The 25,328-nt window shown below is 40.7% G+C and overlaps 1 protein-coding gene across 10 annotated transcripts in view; it reads right to left on the reverse strand.

Annotated features, from left to right (window-relative positions):
* Positions 1 to 25,328, reverse strand: part of FOXP1 (forkhead box P1) — a 509,316-nt gene that overhangs the window by 50,586 nt on the left and 433,402 nt on the right. For all 10 annotated transcript variants that reach the window (XM_045053185.1, XM_023249951.2, XM_023249952.2 and 7 more), the window contains one exon: positions 8,262 to 8,366. In XM_045053185.1, coding sequence (XP_044909120.1) covers positions 8,262 to 8,366 — 105 coding nt within the window. The remainder of the gene's footprint in view (positions 1 to 8,261; positions 8,367 to 25,328) is intronic.

A 25,328-nucleotide genomic window follows, 5' to 3' on the forward strand; every position in this document is an offset into this window, starting at 1 on the left:
GTGTATGAGGCACAATATATCTCTTGTTTATCGCCATATGGAAGAAGCGCATACGGAACAGACACTAAGAGATTAAAAAAACCTTCCAAAAATAAAGCAAGAAAACCCAAAGCAGAAAAGAAAAAGGAGAGTGCTTCCTTTCTGTGTGTGAGAGACGGGACTATTTCAACAGCTGATTCCACCCTCAAAGTATACAGCACACATAAAATAAATACAGGTCACAAAAATTAACAAATCATCATAACTGCCTAATACATCCTGGGCTGGCTGCGGAAAAACAAGATCATTCTGGATTTATATCTGTAAGTATGGGATTTCCTGGACAGCTAATATCCACAAACAATCAAACACAGGAGGAACACGGGGAAAAAAGGCCGCATTATTTCAAATTTGAGCTGGGAGTCGTGATTTGTAAAGGGCTGAACAGGAACTAGAGTTGAAATTTGAAGCAAGGAAATTCTTCTACTAGGTACTGATGGACATTTCTCTGTTTCTCTTGGCTCTGTACAGGTTTTTAGGTCACTGGGTTTTGAAATGTGGATGCCAAATGAGAATCTCACCAGCACAGAAACTTTGAAAAGGACAACTAACTTAATCCCTCAATTTAAATAAAATAATAATAATAAAAAAAATCTAATGATACTTCACTCAAGAGTCAGAGCTTTTTATGAGACCTGTTGCCAATATTAGTGTCTTGGAATGATCTCATCTTTCATCCTGGCGAAATTCCAACACACAATTTCATTAACCCAGGTACTGCAGGTGATAAAACTCATTTTTCCCTAAAGAGACAGCTAAAAAGTACCAGTTATACATTTATGAAGTACCAGCAATCAAAATTATGGATTTTCTAAAAGGTTTTTAACTACTTTTATTGAAAGGAAAATCGCTGTCTCAGACTTTTGTGACACTGCTGCTAATAATAAATTTTACCATTTAGACATGGCCATAATATGGTAGACAGTGTCAATAAAAGTATGGAGCAAAGATGATCCCTGTCTTTTAAGTAATGCCTTCTAATTACACACCGGAAATGATCACGTGAAATACGTAACTAATGGCTCTTAAAAGAGAAGAACGCACAACGATGTATCTGTAGTGACACAACGTCCTGTATACATGATACTCAGGTACACGCAGACTTCACTGCACTGAGGAGACATTTACGAAATGTTTTCTCTAGTGCTTTCGAAGTCTATGAGAAAAAAATTTAATTTGCATTTTTGACGAAGGTCTGTTTGCTGGGGAAAAAAATGGGCTCAAAGGTTATTTGCTCTTTTTCGAGCAAGGTGGTGGCACTGAGCCTGTTACCTTTGGCAAAATTGTTTAAACTTTTCCATCTAATATTCTATAGATCACTAGAGGGCACTGTGGTATTTAGGCCACTCTGACCTTTCTAAGTACTTGGAAAGGTCTTGAACTCCTGAACAATGTCAGAAAGGTGAAAGGGCGGACTTTTCAGGGGGATAAAAATGTGCGCCGGTCCCACCCACTTTTTATTTTTCTAAAGCAATTCAAAAATGCAGGAGAAGTACAAAAGTCAAATTCATAAAAATGCTGAGCTCCTCTTGATGCTACTCAAAGACCTGTCACCTGGGATCTGAATGGGGACCAGCATCGTCCCTGTGTTCTTGAGATTTAAATGGTGAGGCTGGAGGCTTGGATCTGCACACACCCGACATACTAGAGGGCTGTTCCCTCCACATGTGCTCCAGCCTCCTGCACTAACTGGAGGCGATTTCACTGCAGAACATTCAGGCATGCAAACCGAGAGCCACAAATGGTTTGAAACAATTTATGATATCCGGCCTCCTTCGACATGTATTAGCATATACCTGGTTTCTTTAACATACACTTTGTTTTTCCAAAACCACAAACATCGTTGCTGGAACTTCATGTGGAAGTGCTTAAGGGGCGGAAAGTTAACACCTTTGTGATCCTTGCAGCCTCACGGTGGCTGTTCAACAAAAGCCTCTTTGTCAAGGCTTTCTCGAGATGTTTTCTTAACATGTTCCAAGTAGTTTTAGGCAGGGAACTAAAGTAAACAAGATGTTACCATGATAAAAACACTTGTGAAAACATTACAGGGCGCACTTAGTAGTTTCTTTCACATAAAACTCTTCACAGTTTTGAGAAGTAAAATTCACAGAAAAAAAATTTTTTTTTTAAAGCCAATGACCGATGAAATGTCCTCTACTGTCTACAGTCCTCAACCTTTTGGAAGGGTCAGAGTTCTGTCCCGTGGGCATTTCCCTCAGTTTTCTTCTCCTAGGCTTCTATTAGAGCACAGAGCAAATTTACCTGGGTTTTAATAAACAATATACATTTGACCAACACGCACCGGCATTGTTTGGATCACTGTGCACAGTGTTCTTCTTCAAGAGAAAAACACGAAAAATACAAACAAAACAAAAACAAAAATTCCTTTCAAATGGATACCAAGCAAGGACGCAAATTACACCCTTCTGAGATGTTACACAAATGACCACCAACAAGAAAAACTAGGGATAGATGGAAATATTTTCCCCAAGCACCTAGGACTACCATGTATTTGTGAAACTGGGTCTGTGCCTGATTTTACATCTGAAGTCAGAAACGGGAAAATGTGGTCATGATTTAACCTTCAAATCCACTCTCCACCTTGTCAGAGAATGATAGGAGCCCCTTTTGAAAGAGAACAAGGGAAGAAGTATAAATCTGTGTTTTCACCGGGAAAGGTTGTGTCTGCAGCCTGGTTTGAAGAAAAGCAACAAATGATCCAAGTGGGGACAGAATGGAAGAACGCGGGGAGCTTCACCTATCTGGAGAGGCTCGGGTTTGTTTTTGTTTTGCTGCTCCCAGAGGCTGGGAAGCAATGCAGGGCTGGAGGATTTCATTAGACTGAGTAGGAGCGCCTGCTGGTCTCAGCGCTAACAAATACAACAGTCACATGATAACTCGTGGTTGATGGGTTAAAAAAAAAAAAAAAAAAAAAAAACACCAACACGAAAACTGCAACTTGTTTTGAGAACAAACAGGGAAATAAATGCATACAATGGACTGGGTATCTGCTGATTCTGATAAAGCGTCCCTCTGCTGGCTGTGGGGGAAAGACAACAGGATGGTTATTTGTACAGTATTTATCTTTGAAATCAAGGGCCCTGTGGTATACCTCACCTTGGGAACAAACACTGCAGAATGATCACAGAAAAGTGTCAAATCTCTGGGTCTGATTTACCAACAGTTATGATATTTCTCTCTCAGGAGGGAAAAAAGAATATGCCTCATTTTTAGACCTATGAGTCTCCCCTCCCTTCCTTTAACCTCCCTCTCTGTGAACACTGGCATTTTATTGTCAGATGGGATTTTTATCCTGAATAACTGATCTTGGCCTCTCTAAAAGTTATCTCTTACTAGCCTCAGCAACAGAGGATCAGAAAACAGCTACCACGCAAAGTCACTTTCCCCTTTCACACTGAGCCCTAAAAACCAGGTGGAAAGAGCCCAAGCCCATCTAAGTGTAAAAACTGTGGATGGTGAACGAGGTAACAGGGCAAGGCGTGCATGGGTGTTTTCCCAAAATGTGAATAAATGCAAGGGCTCTGTGAATCCAAACTAAAATAACCCAAGACAGCAATGGCTAAGGAAATGTAAAAAGATTTCTCAGCTAAAAACGTTATGACACCAACAAGTTTACTCTAGGTCAGAGGTCAGCAATCTAAACACCCATCCCTTACACACGGTCCTATGGTTGCTTTTATGGTACAAAAGCAGGGGTGAGTAGTTGCGAGAGACTGTATAGACTGCAAAAATCTACCCTATTTACTGTCAGATCCTTTACAGAAAAAGTTGGCCGCCCCTCGCCCCTCCACACACTGGATTGTGTGGGACTTTTGACAAGAAATTTATGGTGACAAATATTAAAGATTAGTCTCTTCTGACACGTTAATGTTCTGCACGGTTACAACATCTTCCCTAGGAATGCTCAGAAAATGTTCAGATATTTAAAATTATCCCTCTTTTAAACATGTACTTGAGGGCATAGATAAGAAAAAAAGGACTGATATATTTTTAAAGAGTGCCTAGTATGGGTCAGGCACTTTATGTGATGCGCCTTTTAATTCTAACAACCTCGAGAGGGGGTCACTAATATTGTTATCCCCAACTACACGTGCGGATACTGAGGCTCACACAGGCTGTGTGCCTAGCTCAAAGAACACACTGATACCAAATGGCTTCACTACCCCATCTGCCTTTTCTTCGAAGCTCTTTCTACACCTATGGCGTGAAGTTGAAAACATATAGTTAATAAATGGTGATGCTTCTAACCCTGTCGTCGCAGGACTGCTTGGATTTGGATTTTCACTCCACCTCCTGCTAGCTGTGTGACCTTGGGGAAAATCACTTGACTTCTCTGTGTTAGCTTCCTTAGCTGTAAGCTGAGAGTAATACCTTAATATTATCACTGTTAGGTGGGGTGAGGATTAAATGGGTCATACAGCTGACTCTTGAAAAACGTGGGGGTTAGGAACGCTGACCCCTCCTCACCCCTCAGGTAGCAAAAATCCATGGGTAACTTTTGACTCCCCCACCCCCAAACTGAACTGCTAATAGCCTACTGTTCATAGGAAGCCTTACCAACAACACATGACGTCAATCAACACATTACTGTGTGTTGTTATGTATTATATACTATATTGCAATGAAGTAAGCTACAATATAAAGTATTAAGAAAATCCTAAGGAAAGGAAATATTTCTAAAACTGTATTGTTTATTGAGAAAACAAATCTGCATGTAAGTTGATCTCCACAGTTCAAATCCATATTATTCAAGGGTCAGCCATATATATAAAGTACTTGGAGCTGACCCTGTGGCACAGTTCTGAGTTGTTTAATTATAGACTCTTACTAGGGGAGCATAAAATCAGGGGGATCAAAAGATAAGTGGGGAAAAAAAATCTAGAATGCAACAACTAAGTCAAGGTCAGAGCAATGCTACATTTTGTTGACTAAAAGTGCCTTGGAGAATCCAAGTACTCCTAGTATCAACTTGCTTAAACCATAAGACTGTTATGTCCCTCTATAGAGTGAGAATGGAAAAGAAGAGTGAGCCCACAAAGAGGTGCTTCCAGAATCTACAAATATGGCACAATTTGAGAAGAAATGCTTAAAACATCACTTCTCATCAACAATGACTCCACGATGACATGATTCAAAGAGGCCATGTGGTTTCTGTTTGACCCACACGATATATGGTAGCTCTTTCAGTCCAGTTCAATGGAAAGCAAAGTTGGTTTCACGAGAGCCAATTTGATTACTCTTTAGACTGCACACAGATGTGGGAGAAGCGAATCTGCAAGAAGACTAACTTATTTTCCACTACATTAAGCAAGACACTGAAACCTGAAGACAACTCTGAATTTCCCAGAGCTAAAATCATGCTGTAGAGGAAACTCAGAATCCTGAATTTGTCATATATGGCCAATCAATGGGTAACTCAAGAAATCATTAAGAGAGCAGTGAGTTCGAGGGTTTTTTTTCTTTCATGTTCAGCATTTACTCTCCCATTTCTGGTTTAGATACTTGTTTTTCACACTTGGGAACCAAATCTCTCATCCCTAACCCCCATGTGGTTCACGTGGGGTGAAGGGTGAACGTCTCTATGTGCTCTGGAGGTGGCCATGCGATGGAAGGAAGGCTGGCTACAACACTGTGACTGGCTCAAAGCTGGAACACGTGACTCAATCTGGGTCAGTGGGTCAGGGGGAGCCTGCTCAGGACTACTGGTGGACGACAGAAAAAGAGGTGCACTGTGAGATGGATCAACTTGTGGCATATAGATTTGTCGTCTTTAGTTCTACTTGGAAAGAGCCTAAGAATGAAGGCAACACAGAGGAAAACCAAGCCAACAGACACAAAACCAATGCTCCAATAGGCTTGTTTAAGCTTCTAGATCCAGCCATGCTTGAGGCAGCTATCCCACTGGACTTCCTAGTTGTAAGAGCCAATTATCACTCCCCAACTCCCCCCTGCCGTCTTGGGGGGGAGGGGAGAAAGGGGTTAAACCAGGTCTGTAGCTTACAAGCGAAAGTCTTCTACCAAACAGAAGTCATTAAGTACTAAGAAATAAACAGGCAACCATGGCAGGTTCATAGCGGCTACCCAATCCACTGAGCAAACATGAACCAAGAACATGTCGCGTCATGTGCAAAACCACAATAATTGACAGATGGTTTCCTATAAAGATCCAGGCTCCAAATATCCTTAAAAGGGGATTTTTAAAAAAAAAAAATTCATTAGTCTAGGCCCCAATTTTCATGATCATTAGATTCTTTTCTTTCGTACGAGGTTGGTTTAAAATTGTGCTATCTCATATATATGTGTGTATATATATATATACATATATATATATGTAATTTTTTTCTTGTGCCTCCACAAGAAAATATATATATATATGTATATATATATACACATATATATGTGTGTATATATATATACATATATATGTGTGTATATGTATATATATACACACACATATACATATATAAAATTGTCAGCTTAGTGATAAATGGACTTCTGATTTGGGGTTGAGGGTGGAAATACTCTGATTATTAACAACATTTTTTAAATGGATCATACTGAAAAACTGCCTTTTTCCCTTTGTGGCTCTAAAACTGATACACCAAGAATAGTCATAGCAATTGTGTATTTTTAAAGACTTTATGAAAATACATCCTATTTACAGATGGTTATCGACCATTCTAGAGATAAGTGAAATCAGCACCAATGTATTTATCAAAGCTAGCACTGGTGAAGAAGGTGAAATCAGAATTTGAAAGTGGTTTCTGCCAAAGTCTTTTTCTCTCATTATCTAAATACAATTAGGCAAAACAAAACAAAGATTTATAATGAGTGATTTATAAGAGAACAAAGCCCAATAACACAACTAGCTTGAATCAGAATAATTGTAAAGGGCTTTTGCTTACTTTAAAGTATCACTGTTCTTGATTGTTCATACTTAGGAACAAATTTTAGGCATCTCTTCTGAAAATTTTTTTAAGTACTTAACTTTCTAATGACTACATAATGCTCATCAAGTAAAATATTAAAGCTGGGAAGCTCTGAAATAGATTCACAGTCTTCATTAATTAAAACACCATATCAGTGAAACTCCTTTCAGGTAAACAATGAATGGATCTTTAATGGTACGTTCTTAAAATAGTTGTATGCAGATCCATAAGGCTAAATATAAAGACTACTTTAAGAATATACAGACCACACAAAACTAGAAACCTGTACACAAATCAGCTGTTTTCTATTTCTGGGGGCTTGAATGAGAGGGAAAAGCCAAAAGCAAAGACCTCCCAACTCCCAATCTATAAGCCATCACGAAGTCGGACATAAAGGAGTGATACGCGTGCATATGTTCAATTATTGCGTAATATATAAATATACTAAATACAATGTATTATTATATTCAGCCCATCTGCCAATGATTCGGTGATACTACCGATAAATTTATGGGGTATCAATAACACAGGGCAGTTTAGTCTGAATACGGTCAAAGGACAAGGTACGGTACAGAGGAGAAATACTAAGCTGTAGTGCAGAAGCATTTCATTTCAGCTCTGGGATGATTAACCTACATTTCTTTACAGAGATACTTTAACAATGTTACAGACTTAAGTGGGATAATCCAAGTTTTTGTCATACTTTAATGGTAGAAATTAAAGTTACTCCATTCTCCCCATAAGGACAAGAATTGGAACTAAAGTCAACACCAGGATGGAAAGGTAAGAAGCAACTTGGCAGCATTTCCTTGGCACCCATTTCTTAAGTGTGTAAGTCATGTGTATAAAAATGAAGGGGACCAGTCACTAAGCTGCAACCGGCCGTGAAGTGACAGCAGTCTTGTAAACTCAAGAGTATGTCAGTGACTCAGTATGCAGACCAATGAATACAAGTGAAAACTAAATTCTGGCAAATTTAGTACTGGGAAATTTTTTATTTAATCACTGTCATCCTGAGGAAATGGGTAAACGATAGACTCTTACCAAGAGCATCAAAACTACCCTTGGGTGAACCTCTTTGCCCTTTACCATCTACCCTCCGCAGATTCTGGGACTATTCCTAGGACGATGTGCTAGCCCTTAGGATCTAGAGTCCATTCTCAAAATGGGGGTGTGAAACCCTCCATCAAAAAGGTATTTTATAAGGAAAAGCATGAGCAGTGGGAGGTGATAGCTATGTAAGAGAAGAAAGCGATATAAAATCATTCTTACTTCAGAAATGATTGGAAATCTTCGCACACTGCTTCACAGCCTGGCCACTTGCATACACCATGTCCGTAGAGAGGATGGCTATGGGGGTGCTCCTCGTGGGACAAACTGAAAAAAAACACACACGCACACACACACACAAAAGGACAAGAGAATGAATTTGTTGCCAAGAACCATCAACAGGCTTAAAAGGCAAGAGGAACCCACATGTCTGAAAGTGGACATGGAGAAATCTAGGGTCTCTTTTCCCCAGGCATTTACAAATTAATTCTGCATTGTTATCTAAAAGCAAGAGTTAAATTCCAGACTGTGACTAGTCCAATGTTAGAAATGTACCACCACGTATGAAAAGTGTTTGACAGGCTTTTGTTAGAGGCAAAGCTCTCTACTCAAACTGTGAAGGATTCTTTAAAAAGCTAGAATTTATCATTTAATCTACATAATGAAAATGATCAAATCTGTACTTGATTTTGAGATTCTCTTGCTGTTTTCTACCCAGGATATTATACATTTTCCTCCTCCCTTCCACTAGAAAACTGCTTTCACATAATTGTATGATCTTTTCACAAATTAATTTTATCAAGCACCGAATAGAGCAATTAAATAATTTAGCATCAAATAACTTAGCAAGACAAATATATCCAAGTAGATGATTAGCTTAAAAACACTAGCGACAGCAGGAAGATTACATCCCTAAAATTATAGACACCACGACTGAGAAAAAACTTGGCATGAACACAAGGGGTTAATCCTTCAGTGGGGTTCCAATCAATATGTAATGATTTGACCACAAGGATCCAAGTCATGGGATGCTTTGATCCACACCATGTGGTGCTTGGGGAAGTGTATCTGTTGCACTCGCTGATGATCCATATTCTCAAATATTTTCTCTATTAGATTTCTGCATCCAGACTTCTTTCAGACAAATTATTTTTACAGTCATTTCCATAACCTTAGATTCCATCAAATAGAAATGTAAAACTAACATTCAGAGTTCTGTTTCATACTCAAGCACATTCTCTTCAAGGAAAGGGCTATTTTGCAACTTATTCCACTGTCTGTCTGTGATTCTGAACTTGAATCATGACTCCACACACATACACGCAAGCGCGCACACATGTGCAGCTTGTAGATTACCACAAGGATGCGTATTCACATATTATCGATCGATTCACATTCACAGAGCAGACATACACAAACGCCACTTGTCCCTGACTTACAATGAATCCGCATTTGGCATATTACCAACAGTTAAACTAAGGAGCACTAAGAGTAAACACACATGTGCATAGAACTACACCTTATCAAAGATCAATAGGTCTATCTATGGCTTTTAAATAATTATGTTGGAAATTTAACATAATTTGAAAAGAGCGATCAGCTTTTTTTTTTTTTTGCCTTTAAATAGAAAATGAATCTGGAAACCCAAAAAAAAAAAAAAAGTTACACAAGTCTTACTGATAAAGGTGCCCCTCATGAAAGAAAAGAGTAACACAAGTGAACGAAGGTAGCTCTATAATGAGAGGTACACAGCCCCGTGGCCAAAGGATATTCTCTAAGCAGTTAAGAGGGCAAAAGTCCACTGGACCAATGGAAAGAATTACTACCAATCCAAGATCATCTTCAGATTTTTTTTAATGTTTATTTATTTTTGAGAGAGAGCGAGCGAGCCAGAGTGCGAGCAAGAGAGGGCAGAGAGAGAAGGAGACACAGAATTGGAAGCAGGCTCCAGGCTCTGAGCTGTCAGCAGCGAACCGGATGCAGGGCTCAAACTCACAAACCGCGAGATCATGACCTGAGCTGAAGTCGGACGCTCAACTAACTGAAGCCATCCAGGCGCCCCACATCTTCAGAATTTTTAAACAATAAATTAGAAATGATGACCTAAGATGATGTTAGTGTAACTATTTTGGTAATCATGTCATGATACATGTAAGTCAAATCATTATGCTGTACAACTTATACAATGCTCTACATCAGTTATACCTCACTAACACTAGAAAAATAGACATGATACAAAAACAGAATTTCAAAAAATTACTGACAATATTTGAAACTAAAGAGTCCTTCTAAGGACTGAATTCTCAGCTATTCTGAGGGAGGGAAACCATTGAAAATGAAAACTATTCCTATCAATAGCATAGAAAGAAAAAAAACCTAACCATAGTTATGTTCTTTACCAACTTCATTAAGATTAAAATATTTTCATAATGTTAAAACTTTTTATATCTATAAAAATATATAATACACATTTTTCAGAAATTAAGGCATGAAGATTTCTATCGCCCATTTATAAATATTTTCAAAAATGTTTACTGAGGGAGAGAGAGCATGCACGTGTGAGGCAGGGGGAAGGGCAGAGAGGGCAGAGACAGAGGATCCAAATCCAAAGCTGACTCTGCACGGTCAGCAGAGTCAGATGTGGGGCTTGAACCCATGAACCACGTGACCACGACCTGAGCCGAAACTAAGAGTCAGAAGCTTAACCGACTTAGCCACTCAGGTGCCCCTCGTCCTTTTGTATTTAACCTAATCTTGTTATTAAAGAACTTCTGTTATCTACTAGTCTTCAAAATCCTTATTTACTAAAGCAAAGAGCCCACCATAAACCATCTTAGCTCTAGTTACATACTGAAATTGGTCAAACCGTCCCTCTATTTTGGACACTGAGACTCCCTTCATGTTTCATACACCTATGAACAATGTTAAAAATAGGGGCGCCTGGGTGGCGCAGTCGGTTGAGTGTCTGACTTCAGCCAGGTCACGATCTCGCGGTCCGGGAGTTCGAGCCCCGCGTCAGGCTCTGGGCTGATGGCTCGGAGCCTGGAGCCTGTTTCCGATTCTGTGTCTCCCTCTCTCTCTGCCCCTCCCCCGTTCATGCTCTGTCTCTCTCTGTCCCAAAAATAAATAAACGTTGAAAAAAAATTTAAAAATAAAATTTACCAGGTCAAACATCCCAGTATATAACTCATTTTTACAAGATGCATTCAGAGAAATGGAATGAGTCAATTAATGAGTACTCAGTTTTAAAATTCACTATGAATATTCTATCAAGTTGCTCTCGAGAGATGCTGCATGCCGACTATGTTCTTAACCATTACACACACTTTGTGTAATTCCTTAAGTTGGAAACCAAACGCCTCAACTGGTTAGGGTTTAAAATTAATACCACTAGTTAAAAACTGCCAACGGTTATTCTTCTGTGCTTTTTTTGTTAAGCGGAGAGCGTCCTGAAACTAACAGTACGAAAGAAAATGGTAGGTGTTCGCTGGAGGAATTTATGATTACAAATAAAATATACATGATTTAACATGGGCTCTGCCATCCCTTCTCCCCCCACCCCATCCCTCTGCTTTTTGGTTAGGTTATTTGTGAAGGCCCCGCGGCCTGAATAAAAACTACTCTGCTCCAAGAATTTATTTTTAGTTCAACTTGGTATCCTTATTTTTCAAAGTGAGAACAAAGGACTGTCCACTAAGACTTTATAGAAAGACAAGGCTCCCAGAACTAAAGAAACCGAAAACCCTCACACACATGTACATAGTTACATACTCAGAATACCTCTTGAAAACCTGCCTCTACATTAAAACAACATTTACTATGAAAATAAGATATGCTCTTATTTTCCTAAGTTCACACAGCGATAACGCTGAGACGGCTACTAAAGAAAGTCCATTCCCCTGCCACCCTATCCCCACTCCACACGGAATTAACCCACCCTAGACAATAACACTGTTAACATCTGGTACGTTATTGTGCTTTTTCTTCTAACACATCACTAGTTTATGAAAATGGAAACATACTATATACTGCCACCTGTTTTTCGTGTTTGCTATATAATTCAATACTTCTATTTATTTTGTGCGTCTCACAGATACTTTTATTCATGCTGTGAAGGAAAAAATACTGTTTTAAAAAATTTTTACTTATTTTTTGGGAGTGGTTCGGGAAGGGCAGAGAGAGAGAGGGTGAGAAAATAGAAGCAGGCTCCAGGCTCCGAGCTATCAGCACAGAGCCCGACACGGTGCCTGAACTCACAAACCATGAGATCGTGGCCTGAGCCGAAGCAGGAAGCTTAACCAGCTGAGCCACCCAGGCGCCCCTGAAAAAAAAAAAAACCACTTCTAAAAGTGTTCAGTGATGGATGTTCCACAACGCAGCTTACTGCAATTTACAGCCAGACTGGTGTTCCCAGCTAACATGTGTTCCAAGTAAAGCTGGTTAATGACGACCATGAGCAGGTGTAGGACTTGAAACTTTGAAATCTTTACTTCCTTTTTTGAAAAATTAATAAATTGATTAATTAAGAGAGAGAGAATATCTCAAGCAGGCTCCACACTCAGTGCAGAGCCCGAAGCAGGGCTTGATCTCATAACCATGAGAACACGACCTGAACTGAATTCAAGAGTCCGACACTTAACTGACTGAGCCATCCAGGCTCCCCTAAATCTTGACTTCGTTTATCAGCACTCCTGATTCCACAAAAGATGAAACCCAATCAACCCCATTCCTAACCAAATGTCCTGGTAAACTTAGGTACAGTAGGACTTCATGGGGATCCAAACATTTTTAATAAGGTTTTGAAGCATCCTGGTGCGCAGGACCACTGGCTTAGGCCACCATGACCTGCGTGGCCGGTGAGTATAATTGGATACTTTTAAATACATGGTTGTCTGAAATAAAACGCTAGGCTCTGAAAGGAAAAGAAACAGGCTGGCAGTAGTGCTCTGACAGAGCATCTCTGGAAAAACCCGTAAGAAAACACACTGTCAGAGGTGGTGAAGAAACAGAATTTTCACCATGTCACGTTTGAAGTTTTTATTTTATGCACTGTAGGAAGGCTGTGCTGTTCGACTGTTAATTTTTTTTATTTACATGTATGAATATATACCTATATGTGCACACATGACAAAATCAAGTGCGACTCAGGACTCAACTTTGAGACTGCCATCTTCCTTGACAGTGGCACAGCAAAGCGCACAGCATGGGTGGCTGAGTCCAGCTCCTGGCCTTTCAAGCATGCTATGTGGTATACCAGCTGTACTTGTGAATGGGAGCTCTTCTGTTTCACTGGAAATGTGGAACAAACATTTATATTCTGACTGCCTTTTGGGATGGGCCAAAAAGTGAAAGAAGAAAATGAGTAAAAAATGTTTTTTAACTTGAATTACTTATACATGTTTATAGGCTGAAACATGGTGGAAGACGGCAATCCAAGGACCCGACGGTCAGGTAAAATCAGTGAGCCCAATCATTTCAATAAGCCGTCCTAGGTAAACTCAGCAACGTGCAAAGTATATACTTCTGGAAAGCTGCCAAAGCCAAGGATGAATAAAGACATATTTGGTTTTGAAGGGATTTAAAAATGTTGGTCCAAACTTAAACTTTCAAAAATATAGTCAACTTTTTAATAAATTATTTTTTACTACAAACTCCCAGGTTAAAAATCCCAGGGGCAGGGGTTGCATCGGACTCATCTCCACCCACTCACATAGGACATGGGCTCAACAAATGTTACACGGATTCAGGAATAAGAGACAATAAATAATTATGCTAGGCTATTGGATTTTGCTGTGGATGTATCATTCACTTAGTGTTTGCCTTTTTTTTTTTTTATTCTTGAAGGTGAAGGCCAGAATGATGCCTATCCACTCGAGAAAACAGGGTTGTGACACCTTCTTGTATTTAATTTTACTTCTAATAATATGAAATACAAATAGTGTGCAGTCAAGAAAAGCCAGGTGATTTAAACTGCTCTTAATAATCCTTGGTATATAAAAATTAAATGTTTTTTTAACATGAGAACAGTGACAGCGTTTCAGATTAGAGAGAACCAACTTGCCATAAATACAATTACATATAAGTATGTAATAACAATTCCTGACCTTACATGATATCACACACAGTATATGTTCTTCTGTATGGTGTAATGGTGTCATTTTCAAAGACATTTATTTAAGAATTTTTCCTATTTATTCTTCCTATGTCAAAGTATACCCGCCAAAGTCCTAACTTCAATACAGACTTGAGCCTCTGAGAAGATTTTTTATTTTTTAAATGTTTATTTATTTTTGAGAGAGAGACAGAGCACGAGTGGGGGAGGGGCAGAGAGAGAGGGAGACACAGAATCTGAAGCGGGCTCCAACTCACAGAGTTGAGATCATGTGAGATCATGACCTGCGCTGAAGTCGGATGCTCAAGAGACTGAGCCACCCAGGTGCCCCCTTCCAAGTTCACTTCTTAATGACAACTTGAAACTGCAATCATTAAATTCATCTACTGCAACTAAGAACAATTTCTCATTTCAGTGCATTCTCTTGAGTGTCTGTATTAGTCCTGTAAGTTAGTTTTCTGTATGCACACCTCACTGTACTCAGTGTCAGCCAACTTAAAGGCAGTTCCCCTTTCGGCTGACAGTGCACCCAGCTTTTCCTGTGCCCTGACCCAGGTTTTCCTGTTTCTCTTCTGAGTCTACCCCAATTTGTGTTTTCGCTCTTTTCCAAGTGTGCTCTGTTTTCTTCCTCTCCAAATTCCTGATTCGACTGTAAACAAAAGTCTGCATCTGTGTGCACTAGTTTTATAGTTTCCCTTTGTCACGCTCTCCCCAAGTTAACCCCGAATTATAAAATGTATTTTATTTCACTGGCATGTTATTTTATTAATTGAGTTGTGAAAGACTGCTGGTCATTCTCTAATCACTCAAAATTGTGAAATATGGGGGTGCCTGGGTAGCTCAGTTGGTGAAACATCTGACTTGGGCTCAGGTCATGATCTCATGTTCCTGAGTTCAAGCCCTGCATCGGGCTCTCTGCTTTCAGCACTGAGCCTGCTTCAGATCCTCTGTCCCCCCTCTCTCTCTGCCCATCCCCTGCTCCCACACTCTTTTTTCCTGTAAAAAATTTTTTTAAATAAAAAAATTGTGAAATATGTTTTTCTTTTTTAAGTGTTACTGAGAGATTCATATACCATACGATTCACTCTTTTAAAGTATATAATTCAATGGTTTTGAATATGTTCAGAGTTGTGTAACCACATCGCATATAATTTTAGAACATTTCTATCACACCAAAAAGGAATCCTATACCCATTAGCAATCACTCCCCATTTCTTCTCAACCTTCAGTTCCTTCCCACCACTAATCTTCTGTTTCTAGACATATGCTTATTCTGGACATTTCATATAAACAGCATCATACAAGATGTGCTTTTTGTGTCTGCCTTCTTCCACTTAGCACAGTGCTTTGGAGGTCCATCATCCCTGTAGTATATATAAGGACTTCATTTCTTTTTTTCAGCTGAATAGTAGTATTCCACTGTGTGTGTGTGTGTGTGTGTGCTTGTGTATCCATTTTTTGTGTATGCATAACATTTTTTGTGTATGTCCATCAATTTATTCATTGATGGACATTCAGGCTGTTTCCACATTCTAGTTATTGTGAACAGTGGTGATATGAGAGTGCAGGTATATGAACGAATACATGTTTTCAATTCTTTTGGGTGTATATATCTAAGAACAGAACTGTCGGGTCATGGGGTAACTCTGGTGAACACGTGGAGGAACCACCAGACCAGTGTTAAAACCAGCCGCACTACCTTATATTCTAACCAGGTTTATTTGAGCGTTCTAGTTTCTCCATATACTTGCCAAGACCTGTTGTCTTTAACCTTGCCACCTCACTGCATGTAAAGTGGTATTTTTTTGTGTTTCTGATGTGTATTTACTTACCATTTAATACTGTTGAGCATCTTTCATGTGCTGTGCTTTTCATGTGCTGTGTATCTTCCTGAGAAAAATGTCTATTCAAATTATTTGTCCAGTTTTTAAAAACTGGGTCATTTGTCTTTTTACTCTTGAATGACGTTTTAAATATACATACATATATATTTATTTTTTTGCATCTCAGTTTCTTATCACAAAAATGATTTACAAATAGTTACTCCCATTTTGTGGACTACCTTGCCAGGTTCTTGATGGTGTGCTCTCAAGCACAAGTCTCTGATTTTGATGAAGTCCCATTTGTCTGTTTTTTCTGTAGTTCCATGTCATTTTGGTGTCACATCGAATAACCCACTGACTAATCTAAGGTAACGAAGATTTATTCCTATGTTTTCTTCTGAGAGTTCTGGCTGTCACATTTACGTCTATTACTCATCTTAATTTTTGTATATGGTGTGAGGAAGAGGTCCCAACTTCATATTTTTGGCATGTTGTCCCAGGACCATTTGATGGAAAGGTCATTCTAGTTCTCTCTTCAACGAATTGTCTTGGCACTTTGTCAAAAACCAACTGAACATAAATTCACTTTTGGTACATTTTGCACACAGGCACTGGGCAAAAATGACACACCTTGTGGATGAATGAGGAGGAGGTGCTTAGTGATTACTGACTGAAGGGACGAAGGTCGTCTATGCCTTCTAGTAAGGACTAACGGATCCTTACCGCTGCTGTGGAGCAGGAAGCTTTTCCTTTCTAAACTATTTCTCATCCTCTACAAAGACCACCCCCCCACCAAACTGCAAGCGATCCCCTTGCTGCCACCTTCGACCGCTTAGGAGCGGTTCTGCCTCCCTCTCTTTGCCACCGATCACCTCCCTCTTTCCCACCATTTGGCCTCTCATTCAGCCAGCCAACATTAGTGGCATACTGACCCTGAGACAGGCACCGAGGTTACTACGGACGAAGACCAGTTCTCTGAGAAAATGAACTATTGCCTCCCTACGGTCAAGTCTCTCCTGGTCTTTTTTTTCCAATTCTTTGCTCTTGTCCCCGTGCACGTGCTTGCTTCTGTCCACCCCATTACCACTTCAGTCACAGAATCTCTCTCTCTCAGATCTGTCACAGCCCGTGATCTTGGCTGGGTGGCAAGGGGCTGCTCACTCTCTGCCAAAACATTTAACGACTCCAGATACCTCAGGTTTCCAGAAAGATGTTCTCCTGATACAGTTTCAGGACTACCTAGTACTTAAAAGCGCCTTACATTAAACTGTGATCATAACCACGGCAAGTGTCCATGAAAGCCACTTTTTTTTTTTTTAAGTAGGCGCCACACACAGCATGGAGCCCAGTGGGGGGCTTGAACTCACAACCCTGAGATCAAGACCTGAGCTGAGATCAAGAGTCAGACGCTTAACCGACTGAGCCACCCAGGTGCCCCTGAAAGCCCCTATTTTACAGCTTCTTCTTTTATTTGTTTAATTCTTTAATGACAACTTACACAGAAATGGTACCACTTTCTCTCTTTCTCTCGCTTCACTTTTTAGTTCTTATCACATTTCCCTGCCTTCTACTCTGCTACCGCATCCTAGTTTCAATGACATTTTAAGTATCAGATCAGGGATTTCTCAGGTTTAGAGATGGGATTACGAATTTGATTTCTGGTGATGAAGTGGTATCAGAAAACATGCCTTCAGATTTATTTGTACCAAATGTTCATGAACTAACTGATACGTTTATGATATACACAACATGTCGGTTTCCATGACACCAAACTAGGTGAGTTGGCTTTGGAACGCCATCACAGTGGACCTCGTAATATGGAGCGATGCGGATGAACAGCAGCAGAAGAGAAGATTACTTAAATCTCTCCCACGATTTTCCATGCTAGAGTTGATCCTTCTGACGTCTTTCCTACTATTGTGTATATCCTGCAAACCAGGTGGAAGTCAAAGTCCCTTACGGAAAATAAAATGACAGGTCGAGTTTCTTCATGGGTCCCGCTGCAGTAAGAGGAGGAGAAGGTCTCACACCTGACTACAAACGCGCAAATGATGTGTGGGAACAGGGGAAATGAGGATGCGAGTACAGCATCCTTTTTCCTGGCAGCTTTGTAAAAATGACCTTTCTCCTTTCACTTTCACCGAAAACACTTCAAGAAGCAGGCGGGCTTCTCAAGGCCCATCGAAACCTGGGAGATGGCTCAGACGTTTTTCTAGCGTACTATCTTCATTTTGCTGTTCCCTCACTTCAGAAATACGCCATCCTACGTGTTTCTCTATTGGTTTTCCACAAGTACGTGGGCCAGCATTTCTATAACCTTACACAGAGAGAAGGGTGTTGGAGGAAAGCCCACGCCACAGCCCAGGCTAGAGGGAGTGAAGATGGAGTGTCCACCACCTGGAACACACACACGCTTCTCTCTCTCTCACTCGCTCATGCGGTGAATCCTTGACTCTCCTTCCCCACAACGCTCATCATCTCAATTTTCTGCTGCTTTTCAAATCATGTTTAATTAGAGGATTTCACATTCCCTTGTGATATGATATTCATGAGTAAAACTTGCAATTGGAGTGACTGTGAATTAGTCTATTAAGTGCCAGATTTGTGCTTTTAAACAATGATTGAGATTATTGTTATTATCTGCTCTCAATATTGTGCCTCGAGATGTGAGGGCTACCTCAACTAACTTTATATCTCAAGTACAAGCTTTTAACTCCTTAGGTCCAAGAGTTTCCCCTCCCCCCTTGCATTACAGATTATCCTGTAAGAAATACAGGGTTCCCTTCCCTGCAATGGCCCTCAGGGCAGGGCCCACAAAAGCGGTGTGTGGGGTGAGTTCGAATGATATACAAATATCCTCACTTTCATAGTTATGAAGTCAGGTTCATGTGTACTAGGAAAAAAAACCTCGACCAATACATCAGATTCATGACTTGTCAGTGTCACATTTTTTTTTTTTTAAGTTGCGCTCCAATAGGGAGCCCAACGCAGGACTTGAACTCATCAACCTGAACTCGAGACTTGAGCCACCATAAGAGTCAGATACCCAACTAACTGAGCCACCCAGGTACCCTCAGTGTTTAATTTTCATGAAATCTATTTAGGTTAGTCAGTTTTAAGAAAAATATTAAGTAATAATTAGTTAAAAGGTATACGGAGATATGACAATAACTGGCCATGGCAGGACTCAAAGTCAATGCTGACTGGGCTTAAAAGATGGATGTTTGTACGGAAGCCCTCCTCTTCCATTGCTTTCCTTATAGTCATGCTTCTCAAAGTTTATTATGGATAGAAATCACTGGGATATCTTATTTTATTTTTTTTTTAATTTTTTTTTTAATTTTTTTTTTCAACGTTTATTTATTTTTTGGGACAGAGAGAGACAGAGCATGAACGGGGGAGGGGCAGAGAGAGAGGGAGACACAGAATCGGAAACAGGCTCCAGGCTCTGAGCCATCAGCCCAGAGCCTGACGCGGGGCTCGAACTCACGGACCGCGAGATCGTGACCTGGCTGAAGTCGGACGCTTAACCGACTGCGCCACCCAGGCGCCCCTGGGATATCTTTTTAACATGCAGATTCTACTTTAGTACTTCTGGGTTGGGGCCCGAGACTGTGTATGTCTGCGAAGCTCGTGTGTGATATCAATGGTGTGGGGCCACAGACCACAACTTGTATACCAAGTCTCTTGAGAGCTCCCTGTTCAGCATCTGACCTAAAAAGGACTGTTATTAAAGGAGCCTTTCTGGCTTCTTAAAGGAGTGGTCATGGGGTGCCCTATTCACTGTGGGTTGACAAACAAGTTAGAGATGGATAAAAATGGAAAGGGGTGACCCTGGGCACTCCTCACCAAGCAAGAGTTGCAGACTCAAAAAAAAAAAAAAAAAAAAAAAAAAAAAAAAAGGCTGCCTGGCCCTGTTACCTAAGAAATACAGGCAAGGCTTTTTAAAATTTAGTATCACAAAGCAGGTAAGACTGAAGGAAGTTAGCATGGGGAAAGGAGTATTTCCTGTCTAATAAACACCAATCTCACATTAGCCCAAATTCGGTGAGTGCTTTCATCTGAGAATGATGTCTCCAGATACTACACTGATCTATCAGGAATACCCTGCCATAAACTGATGAATCGGTGAATGTGACAACTCAAAACATCACAGCCCCCTGACTCTCCGTCTGGTTGCTATCCCCGAACCCGGAAGTACAAAATGTATGGGTGAATAAACAGGATGGGGAATTAGATTTTTAGGAAGATAAATGATAGTTTTGGGCTTTTCTAGGAAACCAGGGTAAACATACCATGAAAGCAGGGTTTCAATTCACTTGGCAAAGTACCATATTCAGTCAAAGTCCCTCTCTTCAGCAAAAAGAGGAAAGCCTAGGGTGCCTGAGTGGCTCAGTCAGTTAAGTTTCTGACTTTGGTTCAGGTCATGATCTCATGGTTTGTGGGTTCAAGCCCTGCATGAGGTTCTGTGCTGACAGCTCAGAGCCTGGAGCCTGCTTCGGATTCTGTGTCTCCCTCTCTCTCTGCCCCTCCCCTCAAATCTCTTTCAAAAATAAACATTAAAAAAAGTTTTTAAAAAAGAGGAAATCCTACAAAAATATTCCAATATATGACATGCATGCACTCAACAGTGGCCCATAAAATATCACATGAAACCAGAATGTGTATTTTTTTAAAAACTGGCACATTTATTCTAATTTATATTAGTTAAAAACATATCTAGTATCTCCAGCCTCTGATTTCATAGGTATCATTTCTTAGGATGAGGCTTATTGGACTTAAATTTTAAAAAATGACTTGACAGGAGGCTGGATGGTTCAGTCAGTTAAGCGTCTGACTCTTGATTTCAGCTCAGGTCACGATATCTCGGTTCGTGAGATCAAGCCCCGCATCAGGCTCCGTGCTGTCAGCTTGGAGCCTGCTTAGGATTCTCTCTCTCTGTGTCCCTTCCCCAACGCCTGTGCACACTCTCTCTCAAAAAAAAAATTATAATTAAAAAAATGACTTTATTTGAAGAGAATAATAGAAATGATACATAGATATGGCTAACCTCATGATAATGGGACACATACTCAGATGACTGAAGTTTGGGAAACCAAAAGTTTAAGACCTATTCTGCAAGGAGATTCAGTCTCTAGCTGGATTATCTTCCCGAGTTAACAATGAGTAGCAAGTCTCTGAAGATACACTTTTAATTAGAATTTTCAAGGGAGAAGAAAGAGCCTCGGGGTCATCCTGAACTTACCGGACAAAACCCCCCAAGGGCCACCACAACGGAGTGCACTACATCCAATGCTCCTAGGACTTAAAGCTGTAAAACATGGGATCTAGGGGCATCTCATGGACAGGCTGGAGATGGGACTAGTAACTGGCTTTACTTACTTACTTTGACAGATGTATTTTTTAGATTTTTATTTTTGGGCATTTGGTACCATATTCCTTTTGGTACTACGCTACTTTACTGACTTAGGTTACTCACTTTAAAAGTCAATGGTCAGATTTACCCAACCTGGGGCGGGATGCCATGATCATGAGATGGACACTTCTCTTCCTCCCCACCCACATCACCGATCTGCCCCGTCTCTCCCTTCAGCGACACTGGGCAGAACACGCCATCTTGATTCTCAGACGCCCGGAGTATGCGCCCCAGCAGGACAATGGAGCAGAGAATGAGAGCCTGAGTGTCACAAACAGCGAGCAGGAGATGACAAGAGCAGAGTGCGTACGTGTGCGTGGTGATGAATGGAGGAATAAAGAAAGGGGAGAAAAAAAGAAAGGGAAGGCAGGAGTCTACCTCTTGTTTTTTACACCACTAAGGGCCATCCTCAGTTTACGAGAGTTTACCACTGGCAGTCTTAACACTGGGATCTCGCTAAGAAAACAGAATGCCTTCCAAAGAGTGGCTGTGAGCAACTGTGTCAATACAGACATAGGGACCACTAATCCAAAAATTATTAACACCATTAGGCAGGCATTCTCATTATGTCAATGCGAGTGTGTTTGCACTGGTGACTCACAAGGTCTATGTGGAACGTGTCCATATGTTAGAGGTACCAACAGTTACCCAAGAAAACCAAAGAACATAAATAAAAGTTCAACACTAATTCTTCTTAGTCCTTCCTCCGGAACAGTCTATGGAAGCCAGCACAGTTATACTCAAGACACAGAAGAATCATGTACGTAAAGTGTGAGGGCCGATGAGTAAGCGGCAGACAAGGGCACAAGCAACGTACAGATACAAATTGGCTGAAAACCATTAGGCACTTGCATTTAGGTTTCCTTAGATCTATCCCCTACTTTATGTAATTACCATTATTTCTCTGTAGGACAAGGCGCTTCATTAACGTTCGCCGGATTAAACTCTTCCCTATCTTTATTTTGGCAGGTTTTAAGCAAACCCTGATTTTGTGATAAACATCACCTTGGGTTCCTAGATCAGAGTCTCAAACTGGGATTCATAAGAAGACCCGGTGGGGAGCAGTAAGGTAATATTATAGTTTCTGTAAGCATGTGTTAAAGCAACAGTAGGACTTTTCTAAGAATATACATGTGTGTATATGGGTGCCTATTTCTCACCCTTAGCCTCTATTTTTTTATATTACAGGTACTATACTACACACGTGTGTAACAAATTAAAAACACAGTGTAGACGTATGCTCAACACTTTTATTAATGATGGAGTGAATAATCAAATACATTTGGAGGTCACTGCCAGTTCTCTTCCTCTCTGAAAGAGCTGTACCCAATTTTCCATTTGGGGAGAAAGAGAATTGAACAGACGGATCGAACATAAAATGCTGTAATATCTGATGTGGGCCTTACAGTATCGGTAGGAGCTCAACTGCTATGAGAGAGAGAGAGCAGGCAGATGGCTGAGGCACAAAAATCATCTTTGGACATAAAAAAAAAAAAAAACAAGAACGCTTACAAATGACTTAAAAGGCCAGCATGAGGAAATCTTAAGAGAATTTTTGTTCTGTAAAATAGTTAACACTGGGTTGCGGTGTTAAGAACTTGTCTCTTTCTCTCCGTCACTTCTGTCACTTTGAATAGTAGCAGGGGAAGAACGCCACGGCCTGTGGATGTGTGAGAGCAGCGGTTCTCAAAGTATGGCCCCTGGGAACTTGTCAGAGATGCACATTCTTAGGCCCTCCCCCCAATAACTGAATCAGAAGCACTGGGACTGAGGTTTGGCAGCCTGTAGGTCAGCCAGTCCTCCAAATGATTCTACTGCAAGTTCACTCAGGGTTGAGGAGCACTCTTAACAGAAACCCAGATTTTCTTCCCTGTTTGCATCCTCTGTAAGGATCCAGAAGACTAACCAGGTTCTCGTACAATCTGTGGCCAAAGGGTAGCAAATATATAACTACACCTAACGGGTTCTTAATCTTTAACATTCTATTCGTTCACCTTCTTCTGTGGATTTTATCTAGTCTCTCTGCAATGAAATTTCGCACCTCTTATACCAGGCTGGCTATGCTGGATGATCAGGAGGTTAGTGATCAACAAGAGAGACAGGGAACCTTCCTTCCTGGAGCTCACTGTATTCAAAAATCTCACCTGCTACCTATGTGGGGGTGAGGGTGGAAATACATCCAGTGTGATATTCCTCTAGTGCTCATTTAAAACAAATCCTACTTGGGGCGCCTGGGTGGCTCAGTCGGTTAAGCGTCCGACTCAGCTCAGGTCATGATCTCGCGGTCCGTGGGTTCGAGCCCCGCTTCGGGCTCTGGGCTGATGGCTCAGAGCCTGGAGCCTGCTCCCGATTCTGTGTCTCCCTCTTTCTCTGCCCCTCCCCCGTTCATGCTCTGTCTCTCTCTGTCTCAAAAATAAATAACCGTTAAAAAAAAAACACAAATCCTACAGTGTCACATTTTGTGTATGTTCGTATCACTGCATTTTTTACACTGTGTTGCAAGTAACTCTCTCCCTGTATGTCTCTGTGATCAGGCTGTGAGCTGCTTCAGGGGAAGAACTAGGTGGTGGCCCTTTATTTAATTTCCTGAACCTATATGGTTAATATATAATAAATGCTCAATAGATGCGTTTCGAACGAACAGACCACTCTGACAATAATGAACAGTACTCAATATTTACTGAGCACCTACTATGTGTCACAGCCTGCTACATGCCCATTTCACAGATGGCAAACCGAGGCACACTGAGGTTAAGTCACTTCAGCGGGCAGCCTGTAGTGGAATGCAGGCAGTCCGGATTCAGAGTCCACACCTATAACTACTAAACAACACAGCCACCCCCACACTAAATGAGGTATGGGCCATGGTCCAGCCAAACATGTTCTTTCTGTCCCTGCCTCAAGGCCTCTGCTTCTGCTGTGTCCTAAGCCCTGAGGACTGTTCCGTCACTTCTCTCCATCTGTTCAAGGGTCACTTCCTCACAGAAGTTTGCGAGACCCAGTCCTCTCTCTTCCTTGCTTTATTATTTTTTTTTCAGAATTTATTTCTTTTTATTACGTAATTATTTGTTTGTTCTACTTCTGCTGTACTGTCAGCTCCATGAGGACAGACTTCGTCAAGCCCACAGCTGCATGCCCTACAGCCTAGGACACTTGGCAGGTGCTGAGGGTTTGGTAAGTTCTGCTGAATGAATGGATGCACGTCAGTACTGTCCAGCGACTTCTGACCCACTCAGGAACCCAGTTTTGTTGAACTCTGGACAACTTCCCATTTTTCCTTGTTAAGTTTCTTTTTCTTTTTGCCTGTACAATCCCTCTAATTTATTCAAACACCACTGGATTATTCCAGCTCTTGGTGTCAAATTTTTTTTTCTAAATAAAGCAAACTGCCATTTATTTCTCACACTGATCTTTAACACGAGACTTCTTGTTCTTGTCATAAATATGACTCATGTGGAAAAAGGGAAGTTGAAGATAGGGGCTCATACGTACAAGAATGTTTCCATCAATATTTTAGATATAAAAGGTAGAGACATAGCCAGAGATGCCTGTCCAAATCTAAGGTCTATAGTAATACTTTCGGTGGAGTTTTAGCCTTTCTGATATATAACCTAAAATTCCACCAGATGACTCAATGGTCCCTCTTGAAAGCAAATACCGTATCATTTACACAAACACTTCAGGTTTTTCTTTCCTTCTGTCATAATACACCTTCAAACTCAACATTCACAGCCAAGATATGAAATACATAGGAAAAATCCTTCAAAAATGGACTTCAAAGTATAAAAAAAGAAGGAAGGAAAGAAGGAAGGGAGAGAGAGAGGAAGGGGAAAGGGAGAGGGAGAGGGAGGGAAGGAGGAAGGGAGGGAGGGAGGGAGAGAAAAAGAAAGAAAGGAAGGAAGGAATGAAAGAAAGGTAAGGAAAGGTTAAGGAAAGGA

The sequence above is a fragment of the Felis catus genome, chromosome A2, assembly GCF_018350175.1.
Source record: "Felis catus isolate Fca126 chromosome A2, F.catus_Fca126_mat1.0, whole genome shotgun sequence".
Classification (NCBI taxonomy): Eukaryota; Metazoa; Chordata; class Mammalia; order Carnivora; family Felidae; genus Felis; species Felis catus.